The sequence below is a fragment of the Pipistrellus kuhlii genome, unplaced genomic scaffold (assembly GCF_014108245.1).
Source record: "Pipistrellus kuhlii isolate mPipKuh1 unplaced genomic scaffold, mPipKuh1.p scaffold_m20_p_1, whole genome shotgun sequence".
In the NCBI taxonomy this organism is placed as follows: domain Eukaryota; kingdom Metazoa; phylum Chordata; class Mammalia; order Chiroptera; family Vespertilionidae; genus Pipistrellus; species Pipistrellus kuhlii.
This window is the reverse complement of record NW_023425404.1, coordinates 167,652,294-167,679,423: the sequence shown is the minus strand read 5'-3', so window position 1 is coordinate 167,679,423 and position 27,130 is coordinate 167,652,294. Positions and strand designations below refer to the sequence as shown.

At 44.9% G+C, this 27,130-nt stretch overlaps 1 protein-coding gene and 3 long non-coding RNA genes across 6 annotated transcripts in view; 1 reads left to right on the top strand and 3 right to left on the bottom strand.

Annotated features, from left to right (window-relative positions):
* Nucleotides 1-229: 229 nt before the first annotated feature.
* On the top strand, nucleotides 230-8,973 carry LOC118706183. The gene is made up of 3 exons (XR_004983931.2): nucleotides 230-239; nucleotides 4,119-4,122; nucleotides 8,836-8,973. It is a non-coding gene; the product is annotated as an uncharacterized LOC118706183 (long non-coding RNA).
* Nucleotides 7,315-27,007, bottom strand: LOC118706177. Its single transcript, XR_004983924.1, has 2 exons — nucleotides 26,933-27,007; nucleotides 7,315-7,441 (listed from the first exon to the last, which is right to left on the bottom strand). It is a non-coding gene; the product is annotated as an uncharacterized LOC118706177 (long non-coding RNA).
* LOC118706173 lies at nucleotides 11,319-26,599 on the bottom strand. Its single transcript, XR_004983921.2, has 2 exons — nucleotides 25,691-26,599; nucleotides 11,319-11,671 (listed from the first exon to the last, which is right to left on the bottom strand). It is a non-coding gene; the product is annotated as an uncharacterized LOC118706173 (long non-coding RNA).
* HOPX (HOP homeobox) overlaps nucleotides 11,319-27,130 on the bottom strand; it is a 31,241-nt gene continuing 15,429 nt past the window's right edge. For 2 of the 3 annotated variants that reach the window (XM_036415467.1, XM_045572268.1), the window contains exons 2-3: nucleotides 17,954-18,108; nucleotides 11,319-12,093 (exon numbers count right to left, since the gene is read on the bottom strand). In XM_036415467.1, the coding sequence (XP_036271360.1) occupies nucleotides 12,016-12,093; nucleotides 17,954-18,094 (219 nt within the window). In that variant the 5' untranslated portion in view covers nucleotides 18,095-18,108 and the 3' untranslated portion in view covers nucleotides 11,319-12,015. The remainder of the gene's footprint in view (nucleotides 12,094-17,953; nucleotides 18,109-27,130) is intronic. The other variant, XM_036415456.2, reaches the window with a different exon arrangement.

Sequence of the window (27,130 nt, the reverse complement as noted above, 5' to 3'; positions counted from 1 at the left end):
GGAAAGACAAGAGAAATATCCATTTGAGAGAAACACACCGATTGGTTGCCTCCTGCAGGAGCCCCATTCAGGGCCCAGGCCAGGGAGGAGCCTGCAACAGAGGTATGCGCCCTTGACCGGAATTGAACTCGGAACCCTTAAGTCTGCAGGCTGATACTCTCCCCACTGAGCCAAACCAACTAGGGCCTCACAATCATTTTTCATGGGGATATATCTATGAGTGAACTTGCTGGTCATTAGTTAACTTCAGTAGATACTGCCAAATAGTTTTCCTGAAGTGGTTGAATTATTTTACACTTACATCAACAATGAGAATTCGAGTGGTCATTTTTGAGATAAAAAAGAAGCCAACAACTCCCTTACCCTGGGCCAAGCTCCTGGCAGCATGAAATCTGCAAGGATCGGATGATAGGGAACCGGCAATGCTGAGCAGCAGAGTGACAGAAGAGAAACAATCACATCAGAGGCCAGAGAGGACACCTGTGACTGCTCCACCCAGCAGGAAGGAAACCCTGCAGCTTTATTTTTGGGGTCGTTTCCTAGCATGGGCATTAGCTGGTTATAAAACAGAGGGATTTGGTGAAATGGGAGATGCTGAAATAATTTCCATTTCACTTACTGAAAAACAAGAACACACACACACGCACACACACGCGCACACACGCGCACACACACACACACACACACACGCGCACACGGTAGATAGTAGTGTTTGAGCAGAAAAGAACTGATAAAAAAATACAGAATTTACATTTCTAATGAGATACCTCAGGTGATGTCATTGGTGTTTCAAAAACCACTGAGAAACAAGGATGTTCCTATCTCACTTGACTTTACATCACAGCACCTTGTTGACACTGACCTTGAAATGCTGTTTTTTTGTGTGTTTTTTTTTTTTAAGTGTCCTTTTAAATATACCATAAAAATTGGGAGAAAGCTTTCACCATTCCCTTTGTCCTCCGGGGTTCTTCTTCCTAGGAAGGCAGGTTCAAAGCGAGAGAGGCAGCTTTTTCCTTCCTTTCCCGTTGCCAAGTAGGACAACCACCACATGTAACCCCAGCCACCTTGAAAGGGATTTACAGTTCATTTCAATGTTGAGCTCTGAGAAGGGATAAAACATTACCAACATAATAGTACAAAGTTAAAATTATTTTGGGACTTGGTAGGTACAAGTTGAGAAAATTACATTTATTTCATTAAAAAATGTATCAAGGAACTAAAATGTGACACTATGCTAGGGCAAGGGATACCATGGTATAATAAATAAGATAGAGGAGGCTTTTATTTTGAAGAGGTTTTCATTCTAATGGGGGAAGGTTAATTGGGATGGAATAACTGCTGTAACACACACACACACACACACACACACACACACACACACACACCCCTAATGCTCAGTGGCTTAGCCTAATAAAAAAAAATGTACTCTTCATGCATTTCATCTGTTTAAAGTTGATAAAAGAAGAGATATTCTGCTCCAAGCAGTCATTCTGAGTCCTTCCACATTTTTCTCTATCCACAGTCTTCCATTTAGCCAGCAGATTGAAAAGAGAAAGCTAGGAGATTGCATGGCTGGTTTGTAGGGCCAAGCCCAGAAGTGGCATACATCACCTTACCCACATTGCATTGACCAGACTCAGTCATATGGCCACACCTAACCGCAGAGGAGGTCAGGAAATGTAGTGAGTACACGGAAGGAAAAAGAAACAGTTTGGTGAACACATAAAGAACCTCTCCTGCAGGGGTGAAGAACAAACAGGGAAGTATGACCTGCTGTGTTAAGTGTTGTACTATAGGAAGGTAAAGGGGGTGATAATACACAGGAAAGACACCTAGTCAAGACTGACTTGGGTCAGAGAGAGAATATCCCGAAGAACTGATGCTCAAGCTGTGAGAAACCCTCTTGCAAGAAAAGTTTGTTTAAATCCCAGAACATTTATTTTCAGAGTTACCATTAGAAAATAATAAGCTCGTTCCTTGGTTGCTCTGTTCTCTGCTTTAAGAAGAAATAGCATAACGTGACATATGCTGCCGGGGAATGCCCGATAGCCATTCCTTCTTCCTTGATAAGAAAATGCCAGTTTTCTTGAGCCATCAACTGACAATGTGTTCTAGGAAAATGGATTCTAGGAAACAGACTGTAATTAGTGTAAGGCAGCCATGGTAATCCAGTTCACTTCTCCCCCCCCCCCCCCCTATTTAACAAATATTTAATGATCTCCTGCTATGTGTCAATCTATTGTAAGTGCTGGCCATCTTGGCCAATTCTAGGCAAGTAGTAGGGAGGGCATGTGATCCAATTGCAGACAATGAGGGGTAAGGGGAAGACTGCTGGGGGATTCTGAGAAAGGTTTTTCCTCCATGACAAAACAAAATGAGAGCTGCCTGAAGAGACAAAAAGGGATTTTCCTTCCTGTCTTTGGATGACGTGATGTGGGATGTGATGTGTGGAACTGGAGCAGTCATGCTGTGACCATGAGGAGGCCGAGAAGAGAATCTTTCAGGGATAACCTAGAGCTCTAGCCTAGTGAGATGGTTGATTAGCCAAATCTGAAGTCTCTTACCTCTGTTATATGAGAAAATGAAAAGCCACCTTCAGTTGGATATTCAATCCCTTGTAGCCAACAGTATACAGACAAATACACATGGTTTTGTTGGCATTGATTGTTTTGAATTAGAATGGGTATTGTAATAAATGAATGAAGAACCTGATATTTTTCATTTTCTTCTCAGCTGTGTTGTTTGGTCATAAAGGAATTTCTATTCCAGATGTCTCTGTGGGTACCAATCATCTTTCATGACCTTATTGATTCCTCCTTTGGCCACTGAAGATCTCCCAAATTCACTCACATGGTCTTTGGCAGAATTTTGTCCTCACTGATGGTTGTCAGGAGGCCTCAGTTTCTTGATATGTGGGCCTCTTCATAGGGCTACAGAGAGAGAGAGAGAGAGAGAGAGAGAGAGAGAGAGAGAGAGAGAGAGAGAGAGAGAGAGAGGCTACAGTGTGTCTTTTATTGTAGAACTTCATCTCAGAAGTGACATTCCCCATTTCTGCCTTTTTTACTGGTCACACAGACTAACTGTAGCACGTGTGAGAAGGGACGACAGAAAGGCGTGAATAACCAGGTTATTGTAGGCTGGCTAAAACACCTACTTATATGAGAGGTGAAAAAATGTGGTCTTTAGCTAGGCAGCCATCTCCTCAGCTAGAACTACAGGAAGGAGAGACTGCCTGAGGGGCAAACAGAAGCTCGGCCATCAGCTCTCCCCTCTGTCAAGTCAGCATTCGGGTGCACTTTCCTTCTCACATGTGAGTACACTCTGTATCCAGAAGGAGTCTATGCTTCTGGATTATAGTTCCCATGACCCGAGGATTCTTATCCTTAGGATCATGATCCCCAGAAATTTGTCTTCTTTACTCCCAGACGGTGTCAAGTTCCCATATATTAAAAAAAAAAAAAAAGGAACAGGGAGAGGAGCGCCCATCTGGAGGAAAGAAAATCCTCCTGCATTGCTAATCTGGAACTCAAAGGATGAGTCATATGAGCCATGAGTCAGTGTATCACTGTATTTAGTAGTCAGATGGAGATTCAACTCCAATGTTTCTTATGTTTTTCTAAGTGCAAAGGGTAAACTCTTTTAAGAAGCTCCACTGAAACTTATGTTTATGGGAGCCCATCCTCAGTGCAGCTGTGCTGAAATAGGAGGGCAACTGCTGGGGACAGGAGGGGAGAAGGTCTCTAGAAACCCTCATTTCTTCATGCCTACGGTTGTTTTTACTGTAAACCACACATCCCAGCACCAGGCTCCATAAAACCAAAAGATCTTGCCCTCCTGTCTTGCCAACATAAGCAGTGGCTGGTGTCCCAGATCCTTGCCTGACTTATGTTCGCGCCACTACCTCTCACTTCTCAGTATTTCCATCATGGGGAAAGAATGTGAAGTTTCAAATGATTTTTCTTATTACCGTTGTTATTGCTAGTTACCTTGGCACTGAGTTTGGGCAGGGATGCATTTGAAACAGTTGGTAGGAGGTTTTTTGATGACTGTGTAGTGGACTGTGGAATAATACGAAACAAGATTTCTAAAACGAGGTGGCAAAAATGAAGAGACTGTAGCAAGGTGTCCCAAGAAGGTGACAGCTCTTATCTATTATACCATACATGTGTACATAGTTCAAAAAAGTACATACTGGATATTATGAATAATCTATTTGTCATCTTTTCCTTCGATATGCAAAAATAAATTTTCTCAGTCTCTATCCGACGAGGAAAGTCTGCTTCTCTGCCCAATTATTTTCAAGGTTTATTGGCCTATATAGTCCTGCTTCTTCTGATGCTTAATTACTCTAGTGGCTGGCTTCCTCCTTTGATGAATTCTTCTCCTCTTTTCTGCACTCTGCCACTACTTAGGATTCTCTTTGCAAATGACAGATATACACTAAGAAGGGAATTCATTAGTTCTCAGAGCCAGGAAGGCTGGGGTAGCCCAAGGGAAGAGTGGGAACCAGGGCCTGGTCTTTCTTTCCAACTCCTATCTCTGCCTGGCTTCACTCTTTCACATTACAGAGTGTCCTTCTCTACATGGCTGGGTAAATGGCTGCCCAAGACCCCAGCCCTCCATCCCCACAACTCTCTGTGCAAGAGAATGACAGAGAACTAACCCTGACCCAGCTGAAGGCATGAGCCCATGCCTCGGTTTAGTCCTTGTGTGCAAAGACATTGTAATAGGGTGGGGAAGCTGGGGCACTGAGATTAACTGCTTTTCCAGGACACCCCAATGACATAGACATTCTCCAAATGGAAAGGAGTGCTGTTACCCCTTTACAAGAGCAAGATAGCAGACAGACACAAATGTTTCTGCAGTCCACTGCACACTGCAAACATGGCTCAAGCAGCTCCTTCCGCGCCCCACAAAGCATCACCAGTGCTAGGGCATGCTGTGCGGTTCAGCTTTCCTAAAGGCCGAGGAGAACAAAGAGCAATGGCTCAGTGCTGCACAGATGTTAACTTAGAATAGAATAGTTGAGCCTGGCCAGTGTGGCTCAGTGGTTGAGCATCGACTTATGAACCAGGAGGTCACAGTTTGATTCCCAGTCAGGGTGCATGCCTGGGTTGTGGGCTTGATCCCCAGAGTGGGGCATGCAGGAGGCAGCCGATCAATGATTCTCTCTCATCATTGACGTTTCTATTTCTCCCTCCCCTCCCCTCCCCTCCCCTCCCCTCTCCTCCCCTTCCTCCCCTCCCCTCCCCTCCCCTCTCCTCTCCTCTCCTCTCCTCTCCTCTCCTCCCGTCTCCTCCCCTCCCCTCCCCTCCCCTCCCCTCCCCTCCTCCCCTCCCTCCCCTCCCCTCCCCTCCCCTCCCCTCCCCTCCCCTCCCCTCCCTCCCCTCCCCTCCCCTCCCCTCCCTCCTCTCCTCTCCCTCTCCTCTCCTCTCCTCTCCTCTCCTCTCCTCTCCTCTTCTCTCCTTTCCTCTCCTCTCTGAAATCAATAAAAATATTTTTAAAAATAAAATAAAATAGAATATTTGACATTTTACAGTTTCTGAGCCAATTCTACCCGCCTTCTGGGGCAGCTTTCCTGTTGACCCATGACCTTTGCAGATCATTCTCTTCCATCTCTTCCCTAAGTGTTTAAGGACCCCAAATATCCTCCTACCTGAGCTTCCACACGACACAATCCTAAATTTCTGCTACTTTTTTGTGCACAGCTACTGAATTTTTTTATTTTTTTCCTCCTATTAGACTTGCTTCACAGCCAACCCCCCAAAAAGAAAAATAAACACAACAACCCCCCGCCCCCCCCAAAAAAAAACCCTTAACAAATCAAGGTGTTATTATAAACAAAAGAGCAAATTATTTTTAGGAAGAATCTTTCCACCTGTGCCATTGTGATTTAGACTAAGAAATCCATATATTTGATCTTCATTCTGCTCCTGCCACACAGCTCCTGAAAGCCTTGTAATGTTCTAAGTAATAAGAGAGCTGGAGCTCTGGCTGGTTTGGCTCAATGGATAGAGTATCAGCCTGCAGACTGAAGGATCCTGGGTTCGGTTCCAGCCAGGGGCACATGCCTGGGTTGCGGGCTCAATCCCCAGTAGGGGGCATGCAGGAGGCAGCCAATCAATGATTCTCTCTCATCATTGATGTTTCTATCTCTCCCTCTCCCTTCCTCTTTAAAATCAATTATATATTAAAGAGAGAGCTGGAGTATCTTTCGTTTTAATATTTGGTATTTTGCCCTCAAATAGTTCCAGTTTCTGAACGAGTTCCAGAATGATGAAGGTGAAAGGAAGGTCTAGTTATTCATAACAAGTGCTTTCAGCCTACTCTGAGTTTATGTTAATGAGGCGATTTTTGGAAAGCCCCAGACAGGATGGGAGCTTGTTGCCAAGGGAGCCAACCATGTGATTGGAGCAGCGATTTTCAGCCCTTTTCATCTCATGGCACACATAAGCTAATTACTAAAGTTCTGCAGCACACAAAAATTATATTTTTGCTGATCTGACAAAAAAATAGGTATGATTTTGATTCATTTACACTGGACAACTATTGTTGTGTTGGCTGTTGTCGTTTTTTTATTTTTTTTATTTGACAATCTAAAGAAAAGAGATCAGTGCCCCTGACTAAATAGTCATGTATTTCATGTTTTTAAAATTCTGGCCATACACTGTGTGCGGTGCATCTAGACCAAAAATCACTGAATTAAAGTGTGGGAACTTTCAACTCCACTCCCATCACCCTGGACCTCCAGGTACAGGAGCCAGAGGCTGAAATTGAGTTTAATCCTGGATGGCTAATGATTTAATCAATCATGCCTAAATCATTTCTACATAATGAAGCCTCCATAAAAATCCCTAAGGTACAAGATTCAGAGAACTTCAGGGTTGGTGAACATGTGGGTCGGTGCCCAGACAGGGTGGGAAAACTACACACCCCTTCTCCCAATCTTCCATCTGGCTATTCCTGAGTTATGTCCTTTATAATAAATAAACTGTTTTCCTAAGTTCTGTGAGCTGTTCTAGCAAATTAATCAAACCCAAGGAGAGAGTCATGGGACCCTCTGATTAAAAGTTAAATAAAAAAATAGTATAGTTTTAGTATAACACTTTACCCTTAGTATAACACTTTACTAATTAAGTTTAATATTAAGATTATTCTGACTGGTTGGGGTCACGGGTAATTTTTATGGCTTGTATTGTATGTCTTAGTTTTTTTGCTTTTCTCTAGTTCTACAATTAACAAATTACACTGGTTCAAGGCAAGAAAGAAAGGAGAAAAGGACAGGGCCTGCGGCCTCTGTACTTTATTCTTATATATTTTTATTGATTTCAGAGAGGAAGGGAGAGGGGGAGAGAGAGATAGAAACATCAGTGATGAGAGAGAATCATCGATCAGCTGCCTCCTGCATGCCCCACACCGGGGATTTAGCCCTCAACCCAGGCTCATGCCCTGACGAGGACTCAAACCATGACCTGTGATCTCCTGGTTCATAGGTTGAAGCTTAACCACTGAGCCATGGTGGCCGGGCACTGCCTCTATACTTTTTACCAAGAAAGACAAAACCCTTCTTCAAGGCCTCCCTCATTTCCACCAGTTTTCAACCTAAATGTCCTTGGCTAGATCATGTCACATGACCTCAGTTTCCATGTGAAGATGGAGGAGGGAGTATTCCAGTTTTTCAGCCTCTACAACCTTGAATAGAAAAAGGTGGTGCTGAAACTAGTTTGGCTCAATGGGTAGAGTATCAGCCTGTGGACTGAAAGGTCCCAGGTTCAATTCTGGTCAAGGAGCATGTACCTTGGTTGCAGGCACATTCCCAGTGGGAGGAGGGGAGATCAAGGGGCAGCTGATTGATGTTTCTCTCTCATGGATGTTTCTGGCTCTCTGTCCCTCTCTTCCTCTCTTTGAAAAATCAATAAAAAATATACATATATTTTTTTTAAAAAGATGGTGACAGAGAAAGGGGTTGAAGATAAATATCAGCCTAAGCAACAGTGTCTGCAATGGAAAAATTCGGACAACACAAGGCAAAGAAAGAGAGACTGTGCAGAGTTTTCCTCAGTCTGGGGTGGGTATGATCACTCTGATGTGTGACCCTGGGTGTCCAGAAGAGGCTCCTGATAACAGAACTGAAAGAGCTCTGGGTTCTCCCTTAGACTTATCTCAGGAGACAAAGTGTACCTCACCCTGTCCTCGTTAGAACTTTGTGGCAATAGTTATTATCATTATTACTCTCTACAAAGTGCCTTTTCACAAGTAAAGCATTGCTATCCTTGCACTACAGTTGAAAAAGTAAACTCAGGAATGTTGTTAAATTCCCATTTAAATGCACCGATTCTTTCCCTGCTGCCATCCAGCCGCACTGAAGCAGCAGCTCAGGGACATTCAAGATTTGGCTCCATTGGCAACTCACCTGCTACCAACCTGTACCCCACCACCACGGCCATGGCTGAGGGAGGCACTGCAGCTGGAGGGGTAATGGATGTTAAGACTACTTTACAAAAGGTGTGGAAGACCGGCCTCAGCCATCATGGCCTAACATGGAACTCGAGGAGCTGCCAAAGCTTAGACAAAGGCTAAAACCACCTGAGTGAGCTTGCTTTATCTGTGATGACCCTGTGTGTGTCAAGTTTGTGGAGGCCCCAAATCAACCTCATTAATATTTATTTTTATTTTTATTTTATTTTACATGTTTAGGTTTAACACAATTTTTAAAATTCAGATTATTTAACACTATTTTTAAAACAATTTTTAATTAAAATATTGAATGTTTACTTATTTACAGAAAAAAATTAAGATCTCTGAGAATTTATAACCTTGCTTTTTCTGTTTTAGAATTACAATTTTTCATTAGTGTGCAAGACCAAGAGATTGAATTGCTTCCCAGTTCTTATAGATATTGTTAGTAATGGGCTACTTAGAATGGCTAAATCATCAGCACATATCCAAACTGGAAGAACATCTTTCAAGGTAATTATGTACTCTTTGACTCCCCTTCATCAGGTATCTTCCGTGGCTGAGATTTTTTAAAAAATGTCTTTATTGATTAAGGTATCATTTATTGTCCTCAACCCCCCATTCCAATCACCCCCCACTAAAGCCCCCACCCCCCTGTTGTCCTTGACCACTGGTTAGGCTCATATGTATGCATATAAGTCCTTTCAACCTCATTAATATTGATGACAACAAAAAACTAGGGAGATGGGTAGGCCCTCTGAAAAAATTGAGAGAGAGGAAAAACCCCTTAAAGTGGTTGGTTGCACTTGTGTGGTAGTTAAGGATTATGATAAAAATTTCTCGGGCTAAAGATATCATCAAAAGCAAGAAATGAGTGAATAAAAAAGTTGGCTCTTGTTAGAATACATGAATGGACATGAATCTTCATTTCCTCCCAGCATGTGCCATTCAAGGATTCGTGACTTTTGGCATGATAAGCATAAAAAGCAATCCTTCTGTCATAAACAGTTCTTCCCAGCACCAAGATAAAGGCACACTCTCTGCCCAGTAGGTCAGCTCTTCTTGTCCTGGATGGATTGTTCTTGAATTATATCTCTGTTATTCCAGAAAGACTTCTGACAAGGGTCTTAGACCTGGTTTATCTTCTCTCTCACTGCTTGACATGGACAAATCACCAAGCTCTGAGTCCACTTTGCCCACAGTTCTTCCTCCCTATCTGTTGGTTAGAGTCTGGCATGTGCACACATTCTTGTCTCATTGTCACCTTCCCTCTTCTTTCTGTCCAGAAAGTGATGTCAGTATCCAGCCCTGGCTGCTGACAGATGCTCAGACCACCACTACTGATGGTGCAAGGGAGGGTGGCAGATGAGGCTGTTCTGTTCAGTTTCTAGTTCACTGTGTATTGTTTACAGTAGAAATGTTTTAAGGTAGAGGAAGGGGAAGCGTATCAAGGATGTTTAAGGAGATCTTGTAAACATTTGTACTCTGGGTAACTGCTAGTGTTTCTTATTTTGGACTTTTTATTTTAAAGAACTGAAAAGACTGCGTAGGCAAGAGTTCAGAAGTGTCCGTTAGTGTCATTCCAGGCTGGGTTGGCAGACACTCATATAGCTTTTCCAATATCCACTCCATCTGCTTCTTTCTTACCCAAAAAAACACCTGATTTTGCTCAAGGCACAATATGCCAAATTTAAAATACTCACCTTACTACCCTTAGCTGGTTTAGCTCAGTGGATAAAGTGTCGGCCTATGGACTGAAGGGTCCTAGGTTCGATTACAGTCAAGGGCACATGCCTGGGTTGCGGGCTCAATTCCCAGTGTGTGGTATGCAGGAGGCAGCCAATCAATAATTCTTTCTCATCATTGATGTTTCTTTGTCTCTCCCTCTACTTTCCTCTCTGAAATCAATAAAAATATAAAAATAAATAAATAAATAAATAAAACACTCACCTTACCACACTCACTTGAATTAGAAATGGCCATGTGACCCAATTCTGGCCAGTGATATGCAGGTTAAAATTGCTGGGTGGGAGGCTCCCAGGAAAATTTTTTTAAAGGGGAGAGTCTTAGCTGGCATTGGCTTTCTTTTTCTCTTCCTTTATTTCCCTCCTTGACATGCATACTCAATGACCAACTGTCCATCTTGCATCCATGAACACAAGAGCCTCATGCTAAAGATAGCAGAGTAGGAAGACAAGAATGACCGTAGTTTCTTGACAACATTAGGGAGCCACCTATCTGCTGGTGTTCTATGTTAAAACAATAATCATTTAAAGAAATAGACAAAAAGTCTATTTGGTTAATTCACTGTAATCAAGTTTTTGTTCCATACAGTTAAATACAACCTTAATTGACAGGCTGTTAAAATGTTTAATGTGCTTTTATAGAAAATTAGAGGCCCGGTGCATGAAATTTGTGCACTGACTGGATCCCTAGCAGCCACCTGTCACAGCTGGGACCTTCCTCCCTTCCCCCGGCTGGCCTCACCCCCCTGGTTGAACTCCCAGATGAACTTGGTGGAGGGGACAATTTGCATATTATGCTTTTATCATATAGGATGGGTGAAAATGGAATGCAGAGTCCTTTAGGACAGTGCTGCTCAAACTTTCATGTGCATGTCCACCCTGTGGGGACCTCATGAAAGATGCAGGTTTCGATTTGGTAGGTCTGCATCAAAGCCTAAAATTCTGCATTTCTCACAAGCTTGCAGCTGATGCCAGTGCCAGACCACCCTTTGAGTAGCAAGAATTTGGAAAATGACAGCTCTTTTGTCAGTCTGCTCTTATGGTGGAGTCATTCTGTTTTTCTTTGATGTGCTTATTATTCAGTAAAAAAAAAAAAAAAATTCAGAGGACTCTGCATTTTCAACAAAAAGTTAATGTTTTATTTAGAATATCATTTTAGAGACAAAAAGCAGTTGGCTAGCAAAATAAATTTAACAAAGGCATTTAAATAAAGCAAACCAAAGACTTTAGTGGATTTTTTTTTTTCCTTAGTTACTTGCTTTTCTGTCTTGTCACTTGTGCAGTTTCTGTCTTTTAGCCTAACCGGGTTCTTTCTAAGTGAATGCAGCTTTAATCTAACAAACTACTGAATGAAACCTGAATGACTCAAATATTCCTCTGTATTCTCATACAACTTCAATGTATTCAATGAAACACAAGGAAAGCAACTTAGGGAAGTAGATTCAGAAGGAACAGTTTCTCCCTCTTGCCTGCTCTGAAATGGATATTGAAAGGAAGTTGTTATTCAGAGGTGACGATTCAAAGCAAACTTAAGTGATTTTCACACCATCTGTCATCGTGACCCAAAGGGGAGGGCAAGCCACATCACCTGCCTCGTCAAACCGCTGCTTCACCCAGAAGCTGCACATAGCTTTCTGTTGTTATTGCGTTTTCTGGTTATGTACATTAAAAAAATACAACCTTGTGTTACATAGCAGGACAGCGAACAGTGAACATACAACACGACACTGACAAACCAAAACAGCTTGGTTAAGCCCAGGAGAGAAACAGCCGGTGGTCTTCATAGAGGGGAGCTGCCCATGCCCGCATCTCCTTAGTCCGTCACGGATCTGCTTTCCGAGGGTAAGCCTTCCGACTTCCGCCACTGGGCCAGGCGCTGCTTAAACCATTTCTGGAGGAGTGAAATGTGGAAAATTAATTACCTGTCACATACTAAAAATAAAAAAATTAAAAAAAAATGATGTCCATTCCCTTCTAAAAGATAGCCTCTGTGGTTCAAAGAGAAAGGAGGATTGCCTGGCCAGGGTGGTTAGGCATCAACCTACGATCCAGGAGGTGATGGCACATAATGCCTGGTCAGAAACAGGACTAGGTTGCGGGTTCAATATCTACTCGGGGCATGTATGGGAGGAAACTGACCGATGTTTCTTTCTCTCATCGATGTTTCTCTCTCTCTTTTCCTCTCTTCTCTAAATCATTAAAACATATCTTCAGGTGAGGATTTAAAAAACAAAACAAAACAAAAACTGGAAGAGGGACCAGTGAGAAATAGAAGCAGCAAGCACTGATGGACCTGGGAGAGGATGAGTGAGAGGACTCTATGAGGAGGCAGACTCTATTCTCCGTGGTCCTTCCCCACCTTTCACACATCATGGTGCACAGTTAGAAAGCTGATATTTTCATGTCCTGCTGCTGTAAAGCTGCTTGGGTAGATGACCACCGGGGAGCCCTGCAGTCCCGCATCCTGCCAAAAGGGAGCGCTATTGGGACCAATTGGCTCTGAGAACTTGAGAAAGTTTCTAAAAACAGAGCACGCGTCAGCTCACCTGTAAAAGAGGTAAGCTCAGGGGGGTCGCTGTTGTCCCTTCTGGGATTTCTAGAATTTACCTATTCTAGGGGTAAGCAGAGGAGGGGACGGAGAGGGAGCAGAAAGAGCACACCTATGGGATGCTAGACCTGCACTGTGCTGATGGAACAGTGTTGTGAGAAAGAAAGCAGGGGTTCTGACTTAGCAGAGATGGACACCTGCCCAGCTGCGCATTTAGCCTCAGAACAAACAGGCAGGCTCTAGGGCCCTGTGGGGAAGATGTCATTCCTGCGGAGACCTAGGGAGCTGCAAGGCCTTTGGCATAAGCTCAAGATCAGAAGAAAGGGTGAGAACCACAAGAGAAGTGTTTCTAAGGATCAAGGGCCGTGGAGAGAGAGGGGAGTGAGGCCATAGGACACGTTAGGACTCTGCACCAATGCTAGGCTGGCTTCCCAGCATGCGACCATACCTGCAACCTCGCCCCCCCAACTGTACAACAGAGTTTGCACACTGAAATGCTGTTAAGTCAGTTGTCTTACACATCTTGGTACTGTGAGGTGGCAACAAGGAAAGTCCTGGGACAGCTGACGACCCACCCGTGGGGAAGCCTTTTCTTTGGGGATTGCTGTCTGGGTGCCATATTTCACACATGGGAATAATGAACCTTAAGGAGAAGAGAGAGCTCATGTAACTTCGGTGGCTTTAATTAAAGTTCTACTGCTAAAGGCGAGCACCATTTCTTCTGTAACACGTGTGTGCTTAGCTAACTCCGAAATCCCGTGTGATGGGGACGGCAGCATGGCTCCAGCTTCGTTAATGAGGCAGCTCCATGGGGGTTTTCAAAGCTACAGAGTCTGATTCAATAGGATTTCCAGCTGCCAGAGCTGAATAAAGGGCAGAGTTTTTAAAGACTAATTAAAACTTGGAGGAGGAAAGTCTCGATTTTTATCAGGATTCGTTTAGGACAAAAATGAGTGAGCTGGCCTCATTCAGAAGAGCCACCCACATCTTCACACGATTCACGGGGCAGAATATTAATGTACTAAAATAACGAGCAAGGACCACCGAGGTGAACTGGCGAGATGGCATCTAGATGCTTAACCAAATGAACCCCTCACCTCGGGGGATGGGACAAAGTTCAAGAAAAGCTCGATTATTTTCTAAAGTTATGTATTGTAAACCTAGTAATAATTTCGCAAAGCAGTTGCTGTCCAACAAAAACCATTCAACACCTTGCTTGCTTCCCCCGCTGCAGAGCTGAATCTCTCCACATCTCACATCAATTCTAATTTTCCAGCCTGCTCTCCGCTGTCTCAGGCCTCCCCTGGGAAAGACATTCATCCCTCGCTTGCTTATAAGCGCATGCCCTCATTACCCTCGCCCATTGATGGGGATTTATTTACTCCAAGTGAACAGATGATAATTAGACACTGTGATGGGGAGGGGCTGAGGCAAAATAACACTGTCCCTGTCCTTTTCTCTGGTCACTAACATTTCATCCCTTTCAGGAGGAGACCTTTAGAGGCCTTTATTCCACTGATAAAACGTCTACAACTAAAAGAACCACTGAGTTCTGGGAACAGTCCCAGGACGCGAAGAGCAGATAAAAATACTGGAAACCTCACTGAGAACCAGTGCCAGCGACGCTGGGCTCGAGTCATGATAATAGAAAGCGCCAGATCATCGGGACCTCCCAGGGGGCTGATGAAAGAGCTTTCCCAGAGGCTTCTGACCCCCACTTCAAAACAATGCAAGACACAGGGGCCGGTGTTCTGTCAGGTTTATCTAATTTCAATGGAGGCACTATCAGATTACTGCCATGAGAAAAAAACCTGTTCTATTCAGGAGATGCAATTTTAAAAGTTATTCCATTAGGTCACCCTTCACGTCATTCTGGCTTCCCACAGGTGCCCCCTCCCACAGCATAGAACATTGTCCTGCGGTTGGGACAGTCAGGGAGAGGTCATCAAGGCCCCCAGCAGAGAATGTGGCACCTTTTCGCCCCTCTTGCCCCTGCCAGATCACCAGCGAGGATTATTATCTCCTAGGACCGTGGTCGGCAAACTGCGGCTCGCGAGCCACTTGCGGCTCTTTGGCCCCTTGAGTGTGGCTCTCCCACAAAAAACACCACGGCCTGGGCGAGTCTATGTTGAAGAAGTGGCATTAGAAGAAGCTTAAGTTTAAAAAATTGGGGTCTCAAAAGAAATGTCAATTGTTGTACTGTTGATAGTTGGCTCTGTTGACGAATGAGTTTGCCGACCACTGTCCTAGGAGCATCTCCTATTTATTTTCTCTACTGGCGCATTACTTGTTCTAGGAAAATAAACAATAGGATTCAAATTCGGGGGGGGAGGGGACGGGGGGCCGTGGCGTGTCAGGGATGAGGGAACCAGGATATGAAATAAAAACTATTTTGGTGCCCTTTATGAGTGGTGTAAAGGGACAACACTAATAAAGTAGAGAAACAGGGTGTGCTGATGCCCCGCATCCCCTGGCCCCCAGGAGTTATTTAAAGGGCCCCTGCAGCTGAACCGGTTTGGCTCAGTGGATAGAGAGAGCATCAGTCTGTAGACTGAAGGGTTCCAGGTTTGATTTCAGTCAAGGGCATGCACATTGGTTGTGTGCACATCCCCGGCAGGGGGTGTGCAGAAGGCAGCTGGTCGATGTTTCTCTCTCATCCACGATTCTAGCTCTCTTATCCCTCCCTCTTCCTTCCTCTCTGTGGAAAATCAATAAAATATATTTTTTAAAAATAATAAAATAAAATAAAAGGCCCCTGCAAAGCCTACTATAAATAAAAATGTTTATGTCTGAAAATTCATCATTGGAATAATATCTCCAGAATATACTTAAAAAGAAAAGATACTTTAAAAATGTAAATACTGTCTGAAAGATTAAAGATGAAACCATTCTCACGTACAGTGCACACTGGAGTCGGAGGGGGCAGGAGGGTGGGGGTGGGAAGAATGGGGAGCTGGAAGATGAGCCCCCACCCGATAAGGGGTGACAAAGGGATACCTTGGAAGTCTCCTCCCCCAACTTGCTGTTGCCTCTCTGAGCTCTGGGCTCTGGGGTGCTTCCCTGCGGGTCTAAAAAGGAAGGCAGAGAGCAAGCCTCGCTAAGGCAGCTCTGGGAGGAAGAGGCGCTGACCCCATGGCAGGAAAAGGAAGCCGGTCGCCCTGCTGGGAGGCTGACTCACCCCCACACCCACTGGTCGCAGGGCTGGGTCTACCATCTGCTCGCTGGAGGAAGGCAGACGGGAGGAAACGGGAGAAGGGGCAGAGGCACCTGCTGTGCAGGGGTCTGAACTGGCCGGCCTCAGTCCCAAAAAGAAGCAGGTGCCTTTCCTTGCTTCCTGGCCCGCACCTGATTTCATGTCAGTTCTGTCATAGAAGGTGAATCTTGAGGGAAGACTGGACACAGCTGGGGTGGCTGTCATTTAATGCATAGATGTTACCCAGGAAGAAACATAAATGGAATTCCAGTCTTTCCTCGCAGCCCCCTGAGGTGTTTGCATTCCTCCTCTGTGGAGAGGACATGGTCTCCTGGTGAGGAGCCTGGATAGTGCCCAGGCTGCCGGGCTCAGATCTTGCTCTTGAGCAAATTATCTAACCGTTCAGGTCCCTTCCCTGAACAAGAGGGCTAACAGCTGTGACAAATAAGCGATTTAATGCTTGGAGGGTGCATGGAACAATGTCTGCTAGTTTCAGCCATTACAAAGGTCCACATAATTATCCCCGCCTTACAGGTAAGGGGACGGTGGCAGTTCCCCACGGGAGAATCAGAGGCTGAGGGGAGCTTAGACCCCAGAGGTGCCGTGCCCGCAATAAACCCACAGGCTTCTCTTTAAGCGATGAGTAATGACTGTCTCTGTGATCACTCTTCTTTTCTAAATATAGCAAGGGATTTTAAATAATAAAACTTCAGCAGGCCACCTCCTCACAGGTTCCAAGAAACATGAGCTGTAAGACTTGGGTTACAGCAAATCACCTCCTACTACGGCCTGCTGTTCCCTTTGCGAAAACAGCGATGCCTGCCTTTCTCTCTGACCTAGGAGTGGAAAGGACTTTTCTAGAAGCCAGTTGTCCAAAGGGTGCCTGGCTTAATTCATAGAAATCACTTTGGAGTTGGGGGTGGAGAGTCTTAGTTCTGGGACCCACCTGAGCTCCCAGTGCAGGCTTTGAAGCCTCCTCTGAGCGTGGCTCCTGGGGAGGAGAGACAGGGGGTCTGAGGCTCTGGGGTATGCAGTGGGAAGACTAAAATTATCTCTGCCTCAGAGCCAAGCCGGAGGGGTGAGTGCTCTGGGCTTCCATGGGACAGAGGCTAGAGCAGCTCCCAGTAGCAGTACGCATCATGCGTAACCAACTGCCTTTCCATGACCAAAGGGGAAAAAAGTCAGAGTTACCCAATACCACCGCACCTGGAGGTGAATAACCACGGACAGTGTTTCATTCGCTACCCTAAACAATTTTCAGGATAATGTAGAAAGTTTTAAAAATAGATTTTTAAAAATCCATGCATTGAAGGAGATATCTGCTTCCACTCCCTAAACAATTAAACCCGAGAGCCCGAGAGTTTTCAAATATCCGAACCATAGCTCCCGGGTATATGCAACCTTAGCTCTGCAGCTGCGGGAAAGCTGGGAGGCAGTGGCAGGGAACTAAGGACCCCAGCCGCCCTGGCAAGCCCTCTCCCCCCCACCCCCGGGCCTCAGTTTCCTCGTTTGTCAAACCTGAGGACTGTCGTTTATTGCTGATCTCCAGGGTCCCCTCCAGCTCTGGCCCGGCCGCGGGGAGAGGTGAGGGCGCTGGGCTGGGGCGCACGCGGCACCTCTCCCGAAGGGGGACACTGAGCCCGGGCCAGCGGGGCCAGAGAGGATGGGGGCGCTCCCCCCAACCCCGAGAAAGGAGAGAGCTCTTACCCCAGCCACAGGGGAGAGTGAAGGAAGGACGAAAGTGAGATTTCTAAGCCGCTCCTGGGAACCCCCCCTCCCCCCCGCGGGCTAGGGTAGGGGGATAGGGGGCGCACCAGGGAGCCGGGAAGATGGGGTGCAGCGGTCGGAGCGATGCAGAACCGGGGCTCCCGGGAACGGGCTCCCGGAGTGCGTGCACCGGAGATGAAGGATGGGGGAGGGCGGCCAGGCGAGGGCGAGGGGCGCCCTAATATCCGCGTGCGGGGCGCGCAGCCCCGGGGACGGGACCCTCCCGGGCCGCGGGGGCCTCACCTGCGTCTCCTCCTCCGAGAGGCCGGCCTCGGCCGCGATGAGCAGCAGCGTGGTGGGGTCGGGGTGCTTGTTGACCTTGCTGAAGTTGTACTCCAGGATCTCCAGCTGGTCCTGCGTGGGGCCGCTCGCCGTGTCCGACATGGTCCCGGCGCTGCGGGGAGGAGGGGCGGCGGTGAGCCGGGCGGGGGGACCGGGCACGGCGGGGCCCCCGGGGTCCCCGGGGCTGCAGGCGGCGGGGGACCTGCACGGAGTATCACAGCGATTCGCCCGTCCCGGTCTGGGCAGCTGGAGGAGGGTGACGCCGCGCCCTCGCGCCCTGAGACTCAGGAAGGAGTGGAGGAAGCGGCGGGGTTTTTGAAAAACCGCCTTCAAAGCTGCATGGGGGGGGGGGGGGGCTGCCCTTGGGGCGGGAGACCAAGGGCGTGGGTGCTGGCTCTGCCTCTGGGAGCCGGGGCAGGGCGGGCCGCGCCCCCCACGCCTCCCGCCCCAGACGGATGGGCTGGCCCGTCCGGAGGCGCCCTGCAGCTCTCCCTTTTGCAGAGGCAGAGAGATGAGCATCAGGAGACGTTTCCACCTGAGGGCTGGTGTGAGTCACTGCAGGGCACCCTCCCTCCCTGCACCCTGAGTTTTAGGCATGAGGCTGAGGCCTGCCTCCCCCCCTCCCTCCCGCCGCTCACTGCCCCGCGTGGCCTCGCCACTGTTCTACGGGACACAGGGGACAGGGGAGAGGCCACTCCGTTGTGTCCCCTCTAGGTAAGGACCCCAAGACACAGCCAAAAACCCAACTCAGGAGAATGAACAGCAGTTGTCCTTTAAAAGTTCAGACTCCCCCTGTGATTGTGCTAAGATACACTGTGCCCTGGCCGGTTCTGCTCAGTGGACAGAGCGTCGGCCCCGCTGACAGAAAGGTCCTGGGTTTGATTCTGGTCAAGGGCGCATGCCTAGGTTGGCTTCTTGATCCCCAGTAGGGGACATGCAGGAGGCAGCCAATCAGTGATTCTCTGTCAGCATGAATGCTCTCTCCCTCCCCCCTCCTCTCTGACAGCAATAAAAATATGTTCACATAAAGTACCCTGTAAAGTCAAGAGAACAAATAGATCCGTGACAAGCTTCATGGTCTCTTGTATTTCCTCACTTTAGAACCAGACATTGCTCTAGCAGATTGGGAGCAACATAACCTCCTGCATTCCTAAGCAGCCTCTGACTGGGTGAGGGGTGGGGGGTGATTTTTTTTTTGGGGTGGGGGGGCAAAAAGGAAAGAAAAAGCCAGCTGTGCACCCTTCCACTCCCTCTCCCCAATTGAAAATACATGGAGGTATATATACGTTTAGAGCCGTCAAGACCTTGGCGGCGGATTTGGTACTAACAGGCCAGGCCGTCACCTTGCTGACAGCAAAAAGTGCAAGTGTGGAAATCGCATTGGTTCGTTGTTGTAACAAACAATTGCGAAACCATCAGCTACAATCCTGAGCACGTTTTGATGTGGCTTGTGCCTGGGAAGTCTGCCTGCAGAACGTTACCTGTGCCTTTTCTATAGAGACCCGCATCCCAGATTCCCTACATCAGTATCTTTCCCTCTCCGCTGGGCCATTGGAAGAGGCTTTCCCATAAGAGAGAATCTTGGGCTCAAGCCACCTGTCAGGTCACTGTAAACTCTCCCTGTGTGAGGGCGTTAGGCAAACAGCCCCTGCTAGAAATATGCTGCATCTCTCTGTGTTTTTAGAGAGCTCTGTGCTCCCCCTCCTAACCATCCCCAGCAGTGGTTCCTGTCCCAGTGCTGAGTCAGGCAGGGTCCAGCCAGGGCAGAAATGCCTCCTCTTCTGGGGGCACCTAGCTCCCCGTTTCTTTGACACAGGAATTCCATTTTCTCCCATAACAGCCCAGGAGAACGGGGCCCCGGAAGACTCACTTTCCCAGTGTCACCCAGTTGGGGACCAGCACCCTTGAATGGAGAGCCTTAGCTTCAGTTTCAGTCCCATGCTCTGCTACCCTCCTTCCAACAGGCCAGTGGTGGGCAAACTCATCAGTCAACAGAGCCAAATATCAACAGTACAACGATTGACATTTCTTTTGAGAGCCTAATTTTTTAAACTAAAACTTCTTCGCCGAAACCAGTTTGGCTCAGTGGATAGAGCGTCAGCCTGTGGACTGAAGGGTCCTGGGTTCGATTCCAGTCAAGGGCATGTACCTTGGCTGCGGGCACATCCCCAGTGGGGGCGAGGGGTGCAAGAGGCAGCTGGTCGATGTTTCTCTCTCATCGACGTTTCTAGCTTTCTATCCTTCTTCCTTCCTCTCTGTAAAAATCAATAAAATATATTTTAAAAGAATAATAATAAACTTAAACTTCTAATGCCACTTCTTCAAAATAGACTCGCCCAGGCCGTGGTATTTTGTGGAAGAGCCACAGTCAAGGGGCCAAAGAGCCATATGTGGCTTGCGAGCCGTGGTTTGCCGACCACGGCAACAGGCTATTCCATCTCCACTCTGGCCAAAAAGATCACAAGAGCAACAGTCTAATGCAGGCAGGGTTTGTTGCCATTTTGAATGGGCATTGACTGCTCTCTTAGGATACCCATTCGAGCCACAGCCAGCCCATTGGAACCACCCATTGCTGCTTATTTTGCCTAAAAGAACACAGGAGGTGGGAAACCGCTGCCCCTAATTTCATTTCTTGACCTAGAAAGGTTCTGTCCGTCTAGTTCCATTGACACTGTTATGCCGGCTCTTCCTTGAAAATGTGCTACTTCTCTGTGGAGCCCTCAGTGCTTCAGAAAGATTCATCAAATGAACAGATTTCTAAACTGGACTCAGATGCAAGGACTGTTAGGCATGTACTTTCCCTCTTTTTAAAATTTAATTGCTGTTATGCAATCCCAGGGCGGGCTAGTGTTCTTCGACTTAATCAGGTGCATTTTCTCTTATTATCTTCCCGTGCCTTCCTGTTATGGGACTGAGTAAGAGGTTTCACGGTTAGGTCCCGGGTGACTTTAAAGGATTCCCTGGGTTCGTTGGCTGAGGACCATTGGACTTGGCTGGCTGCTAAAGAGATCCATTTAAAAGTGGGAGGACCATTTAAAAGCACCTACTTCTCCGAGGCGCACCAAACGGAACTGGTTTCTAGAAGTGAAGTTGAAAGATCTAAGCTCTACTCCGAGATCCACTTCCCTTCTCCACAAAACTCAGTCATGTCAGCCCTCTTTGGATGACAAGTGCTTGCTGCTGCTTCTTTGTTTCTTCTCTCTTTCTTTTAAAGGAAACTTATAAACCAAAATCATCCTAGTGACCTTGGCCTTAATAAAGCTTCTCAACTCCTGCCAGTAAGGAAATTGTTGAAAAGTCTTCTCTGAAGGTAGTCTAAACAATTTTAGATGAAAAGAACTAAAAATATTTTAAAGCTTCTTGAACTTTTATTGTAGCTGTGGTTATTAATGTCTGATGTGGTTTTCAAAGAGCAATTTGTCTTGTGGCTGTGTTTTCTTTTGTGGATGGAGGGATGATAATGCCTAAACATTTCCAAAGTGGTTAAATGAAAATTGCTAGCTTTTCCCTAAATCAATTCCAATGCCTGGTTGATACACAGCCGTGTTCCCTGATCCTATTTATTTATGTTAAAGGTGTTTACCTAGATCCATGGTCGGCAAACTCATTAATCAACAGAGCCAAATATCAACAGTACAACAATTGAAATTTCTTTGGAGAGCCAAATTTTTTAAACTTCTTGTAATGCCATTTCTTCAAAATAGACTTGCCCAGGCCGTGGTATTTTGTGGAAGAGCCACATTCAAGGGGCCAAAGAGCCATATGTGGCTCGCGAGCCGCGGTTTGCAGACCATGGACATAAATAAACTAGTTCACAGGAAGTGCTACAATTGGTAACTAGTAGAGATTGCCACGGACTCACACTTGTCTTCTCCCTCTCCTAGCCATTCTGACCTCTTTGTAAAGCCACTAATATCAAACCAGGAGGAAAAGATGGGCAGATACTCCTCATAAACAGATTCCCATGGGGAGCAGGCCAACAGCAAAAAAAAGCAGATGAATCATCCTTTAGGCTCATCTCCCAATTTTCTTTAGCTTGGAATTTCCTTTATGTTCACTGTGAACTTCCTGGAAGCAATGGACTCTTGAAGCATTTTGTATTAAGTGTGTGTGTGTGGGAGGTGGGGGGGGGGGGGGTAATGTGCTGCCATTTTCCCCAAAAGGTGGTTGGTCTTTAGAAGGGGCTAGAGTTTGCCACTCATCACTTACTAACTACTCTGGATGAGGTGGGAGAGAAATCACCCAAGTTGTGTCTCTCAGAAATTGACAAATAGGAGTGGACTATTGATCTGCCTCCCCACACTAACACAGGTCTGGTTAAAGAAGAGAGTTTTATTTTGTTGTTTGATTGGTTAACGTCTTTTAGCTGGGGGTAGTAGTTCCCATGCTTGACTGGGCCTGTGAGTCGCCTGTCGGAAGGTCCAGCCCATCCCAGATCTCCTGAATCAGAACCACATTTTATTTATTTATTTATTTATAAAAATATATTTTATTGATTTTTTACAGAAAGGAAGGGAGAGAGATAGAGAGCTAGAAACGTTGATGAGAGAGAAACATCAACCAGCTGCCTCTTGCACACCCCCTACCAGGGATGTGCCTGCAACCAATGTACATGCCCTTGACCGGAATCGAACCTGGGACCCTTCAGTTCGCAGACCAATGCTCTACCACTGAGCCAAACCGGTTTCGGCAGAACCACATTTAAAGAATCCAGCATGGGAGAGACATAAAATGTTTTCCAGCTCTTATAAGATTTTGCAGTTTAATCCTTACTATTAACTTTAAATGTTTAGAGCTTCTTATATCTTTTTAAAAATACATCTTATTGATTTTTTACAGAGAGGAAGGGAGAGGGATAGAGAGTTAGAAACATCAATCAGCTGCCTCCTGCATACTTCCTACTGGGGATGTGCATGCAACCAAGGTACATGCCCTTGACTGGAATCGAACCTGGGTCCTTTTAGTCCACAGGCCGACACTCTATCCACTGAGCCAAACTGGTTAGGGCAAGCTTCTTATATCTTAATAGCTATAAAGATGCATTGAAATATCTTCTAACTTTAATACTGTGTATCCTCTCAGTAGTTCAAGAGAAGGTAAGTTGAGGTAGTTTTGAAGGAATAAGGTTTTAAAAATACACATGGGGGGAAAATGTAAAAAGCCTGCTATTAATCTTTTGTATTGATATATATGGTCAGGAATAGGGAAATTGCCTTTAAATTTATGAATTATCAAAAGACTATTTTCCATGGTTTCAAAAATTAGAAATAATGTAAAATCCTTTTTGAAAACTTTCAGAAAAAAATGTATTCTTGTGTTGAGATCAGAGCTTAAGAAAGCAGGTCACCAAAAGAAAAATTTCTTCCACCCCATCATACCATAATTGATTTAGAAGCTAACAATTACAGTGAAAAAGATTTGCCAACCTTGGGTTTGATTGTCCTCCTATAATTCCTTATATGTTCCAGTGTGGGAAATGCCAAAAGTTAAGTTGTCATTTATACAGACAACTTATATAATAGAACTTAAAACTGCACATTAGACTATGAATATATATATATATATATATATATATATATATATATAGTCATTACTGTCTCCAGGGAAACAAGATTCCAAGCCTTTATGAGAAAATGCATTTTTAAATGCTATATTGATTCAAATTTTACATAGTGAAAAAAACAAACTGGAAGAAAATATAACAAAACATTAACAGTGGTTACATCTAGATTGTGGGACTTCAGATGACCTAAATTTTTTCTTCTTTATATATTTTTTCAGGTTTTTCACACTTATTACTTGGAAATTAGACATTTTATTTATTTTTCTTAGGAAAAGGCACCTTTGATCAGATCAATTGTATCTTCTGTTTCATCTGAATTTTGTATATTTACAAAAGTACATTTTGTTCTTTTAAAATTACATTTTCAGAACAAGCATGAGAGTTGCTTTCCATCAAGTCTACCTAGATAATTAAAGAGGTAAGAATTTTCATTTCCCATGCAAATATTATTAGGTATCAAGAATATATATATATATATATATATATATATATATATGTATATATATGTATATATTACATATAAGTTATGAAGCATAAATTAAGCAAAGTTAAATTATTACCAGGCCTATGGAAGCTACTTGTATTTCCTTCCCAATCTCATCCTCTGGCTTTTCTGCCTCCAGAAGAAACCAAGACTCTGACTTCTGTATTAATCATTTTCTTGCTTTTAAAATTAGTTCGATCACATATATACAGTTCCCTAAAAGAGCACTTTTTAAAAAAAGATTTGTATGTTTTTGAGATGTATAAAAACGGTATCACTACATATAATATTTTTGTAAATTGCATTTTTTTTTTAGCAAACATGCTTGCAAGACTCATTCATATTTCTATATTTAGAGATGTTCATATTCAGAGCTCTTTTCTTTTTGTGAATATTTAGGTTTTCCTTTTTTTGCATTTTTTTGTTATGATGAACATTCTCTTTCTGGACATTTTTATTTATGCCTTCTGAGGCACACCTAGGAGGGTTTGTCCAGGATATATACAGGGAGTGGAGCTGGTCATAAGGTATGTGGCTACATACTTTACAACATAATTTTAACTTGTCTTCCAAAGTTGTTGAACAAAACTACAGTTCCACCAGCAGTGCATAGTATTTCCTTTGCTCCATATCCTCATCAACACTTGCATTGCTAAATTTTTAACTTTTTGCTATTTTTTTTTATTTGTTAATCCTTGCTGAAGGATATTTTTCCATTGTTTATAAATAAGAGTAAAAGGGAGGGAGGGAGGAAAAGAGGAGAGAGAGAGAGAGAGAGAGAGAGAGAGAGAGAGAGAGAGAGAGAGAGAGAGAGAGAGAGAGAAACATTTATGTGAGAGACACATCAATTGGTTGCCTCCCACATGCCCTGACTGAGGCAGGAACAAACCTCAACCCAGGTATGTGCGCCCTTACCCATGATCCTTTGGTGTGTAGGCCAATGCTCTAACCACTTACTCACAGGGTACTATTATTTTTATGTATTCTTTTTATCCATGAATAATATCTAAACCTTCCTGAAGCTATTTATATTTTCACCCTGTTTAACTTCTTGGGGCTAAAAGGTCCCAAATGTTTACTGTTTGCTTATAAGAGTATTTCCTGTCCCAGCCTAGGAGACTTGAGGTATTTTTAAAGAATTTAGACTTTGTCTCCAGGCTAGCTCATTATTTCCATTGGTGACCAAGAACAATGCAAAAGATGTATGGAAAACTAATTACAGCAGACCTTGTCTGTATTATGTTGAAAATGTTACGATTTTTCCCATCTACAGGAGTCAGAACTGGATTCTGCACTTTAAAACTGTATTAACCATATCCATTATTGCCCTCTCCAAAAAAAGTGAGTACTGAAGTCTCTAAATAAAAACTGCGGAGATGAATTTAAAATGATTGAATGAAGAAGGAAAAAAGATGTTGGGACAGACAGGAAGTATAAAAGAGAGGAACTATGAGGCTGTGAGTTTAAAACAGGGTATAATCATGTAAAATCGAATAATGTGTTCAAGTGTTGGAACTGCAATACCACGATTTATGGGGTGCTGAGCTACAGGTCAATAGCTGGTAGATATCAGTTCTTTTCATTTCTCTCGCAGTCCTTTCTTAGGAAGTAGAATGGGATTAGCCCTGTTTTGCAATCAGGAAAGGTTAACTCACTTATCTACAGAGTCAGAAGAAGGCTCAGAAATCTACCTTTTCTTTTGGCTACAGCAGGAAAGGCAGTTTGTGATGCCAATAGCATCCAGATCTATTTAGACCCTCAAAATACTGTATATTCTCCTCATGCTCTACTGATGCCAAAAGTTCTAAGATATCTCTGAATCTCTGATTTGGACCACTGAGCTCTAATTTTAGTCGTGGTCACTTTTAGTGAAGAATTGGATCAGGGGCCCATCTTTCTTGTGTGGGCCAGTCCCGCTGTGGTCTCTCCAGCCTCATTCCCGTTGCTGCGGCTGCAGCCTTCTCACTGACCTCCACACATTCCCTGGAAAGCCCTAGTGTCTACTTCCCACCACGGCAACAGAGATGATGGAATCACCCCTTTCGAGTTTTTTCTGACTCCATTTTTGGAGGTGCAGATAAACTGGGGGTACTGGTTCAAGTCTGTCCAGTAAGAGCTGAGCTCTTAACTTTTGACCCAGCATAAAAGGTTAAGAGCTCAGTGTAAAAAGCTAAGAACCACCTTCCAGCTCACTGACAAGCACAGAATTCTCCCAGAACATGCTGCACTTGACTCAGGGAGGCAGGAAGACGGAGATGCTAACTCATACTCGAATTCATGCCATTCCAACCGGTCACCAGGGACCATCTCATTCCACGTGGTCTTATTCCCCCAAGTTTTGTCAGGCAAAGAAATCATGAGGTTTGATTTTTCGATGTCTCATCCCTGCGCTGGGATTGCATTGCTTCATAGTTAATCCAAGGCTTACAAATAGGAAGTGCTGCCTTCTTTTCTTTGGAGTTCTGCATGTCTGATGTGCACATCTGTATCTGCTCTGTGTTGTTGCTAGTTCAGCTTACTGCTTTCGAGGCCCTCCTCTTTGGATTTTCTTTTCTCATTTCTAGATTCTCCCTCTTCCCTCCCTCTTTCTCCCCCCCCCCCCCCCCCCATTTCAGGAAGCCCAGCAGAATTAAGAGCAAACTGAAATTTAAGTTGATGGAGCAAAAGTTCATATGTAGTTATAGGGACAGTGCTTCTAAAATGTGAGGTGCCTGCTTACAGAAGATACTGTTCTTTTTTTTTTTTTTTTTTTTTTTTTTTTTTTAGTATATATTTTATTGAGTTTTTACAGAGAGGAAGAGAGATGGATAGAAAGCTAGAAACATCGATGAGAGAGAGCCATCCATCAGCTGCCTCTTGAGGTGACACCCACTACTGGGGATGTGCCCGCAACCAAGGTACATGCCCTTGACCGGAATCGAACCTGGGACCTTTCAATCTGCAGGCTGACACTCTATCCACTGAGTCAAACCGGTTTCGGCAATACTGTTCTTTAAATAAGTGTGAGCCGAGCATTCAGTGGGGCATCTCTTGGGTGGCAAACTGGCCAGAACAGCTTTTAAGTTTCACTCTTTCTGGGGAACAGTCCCCT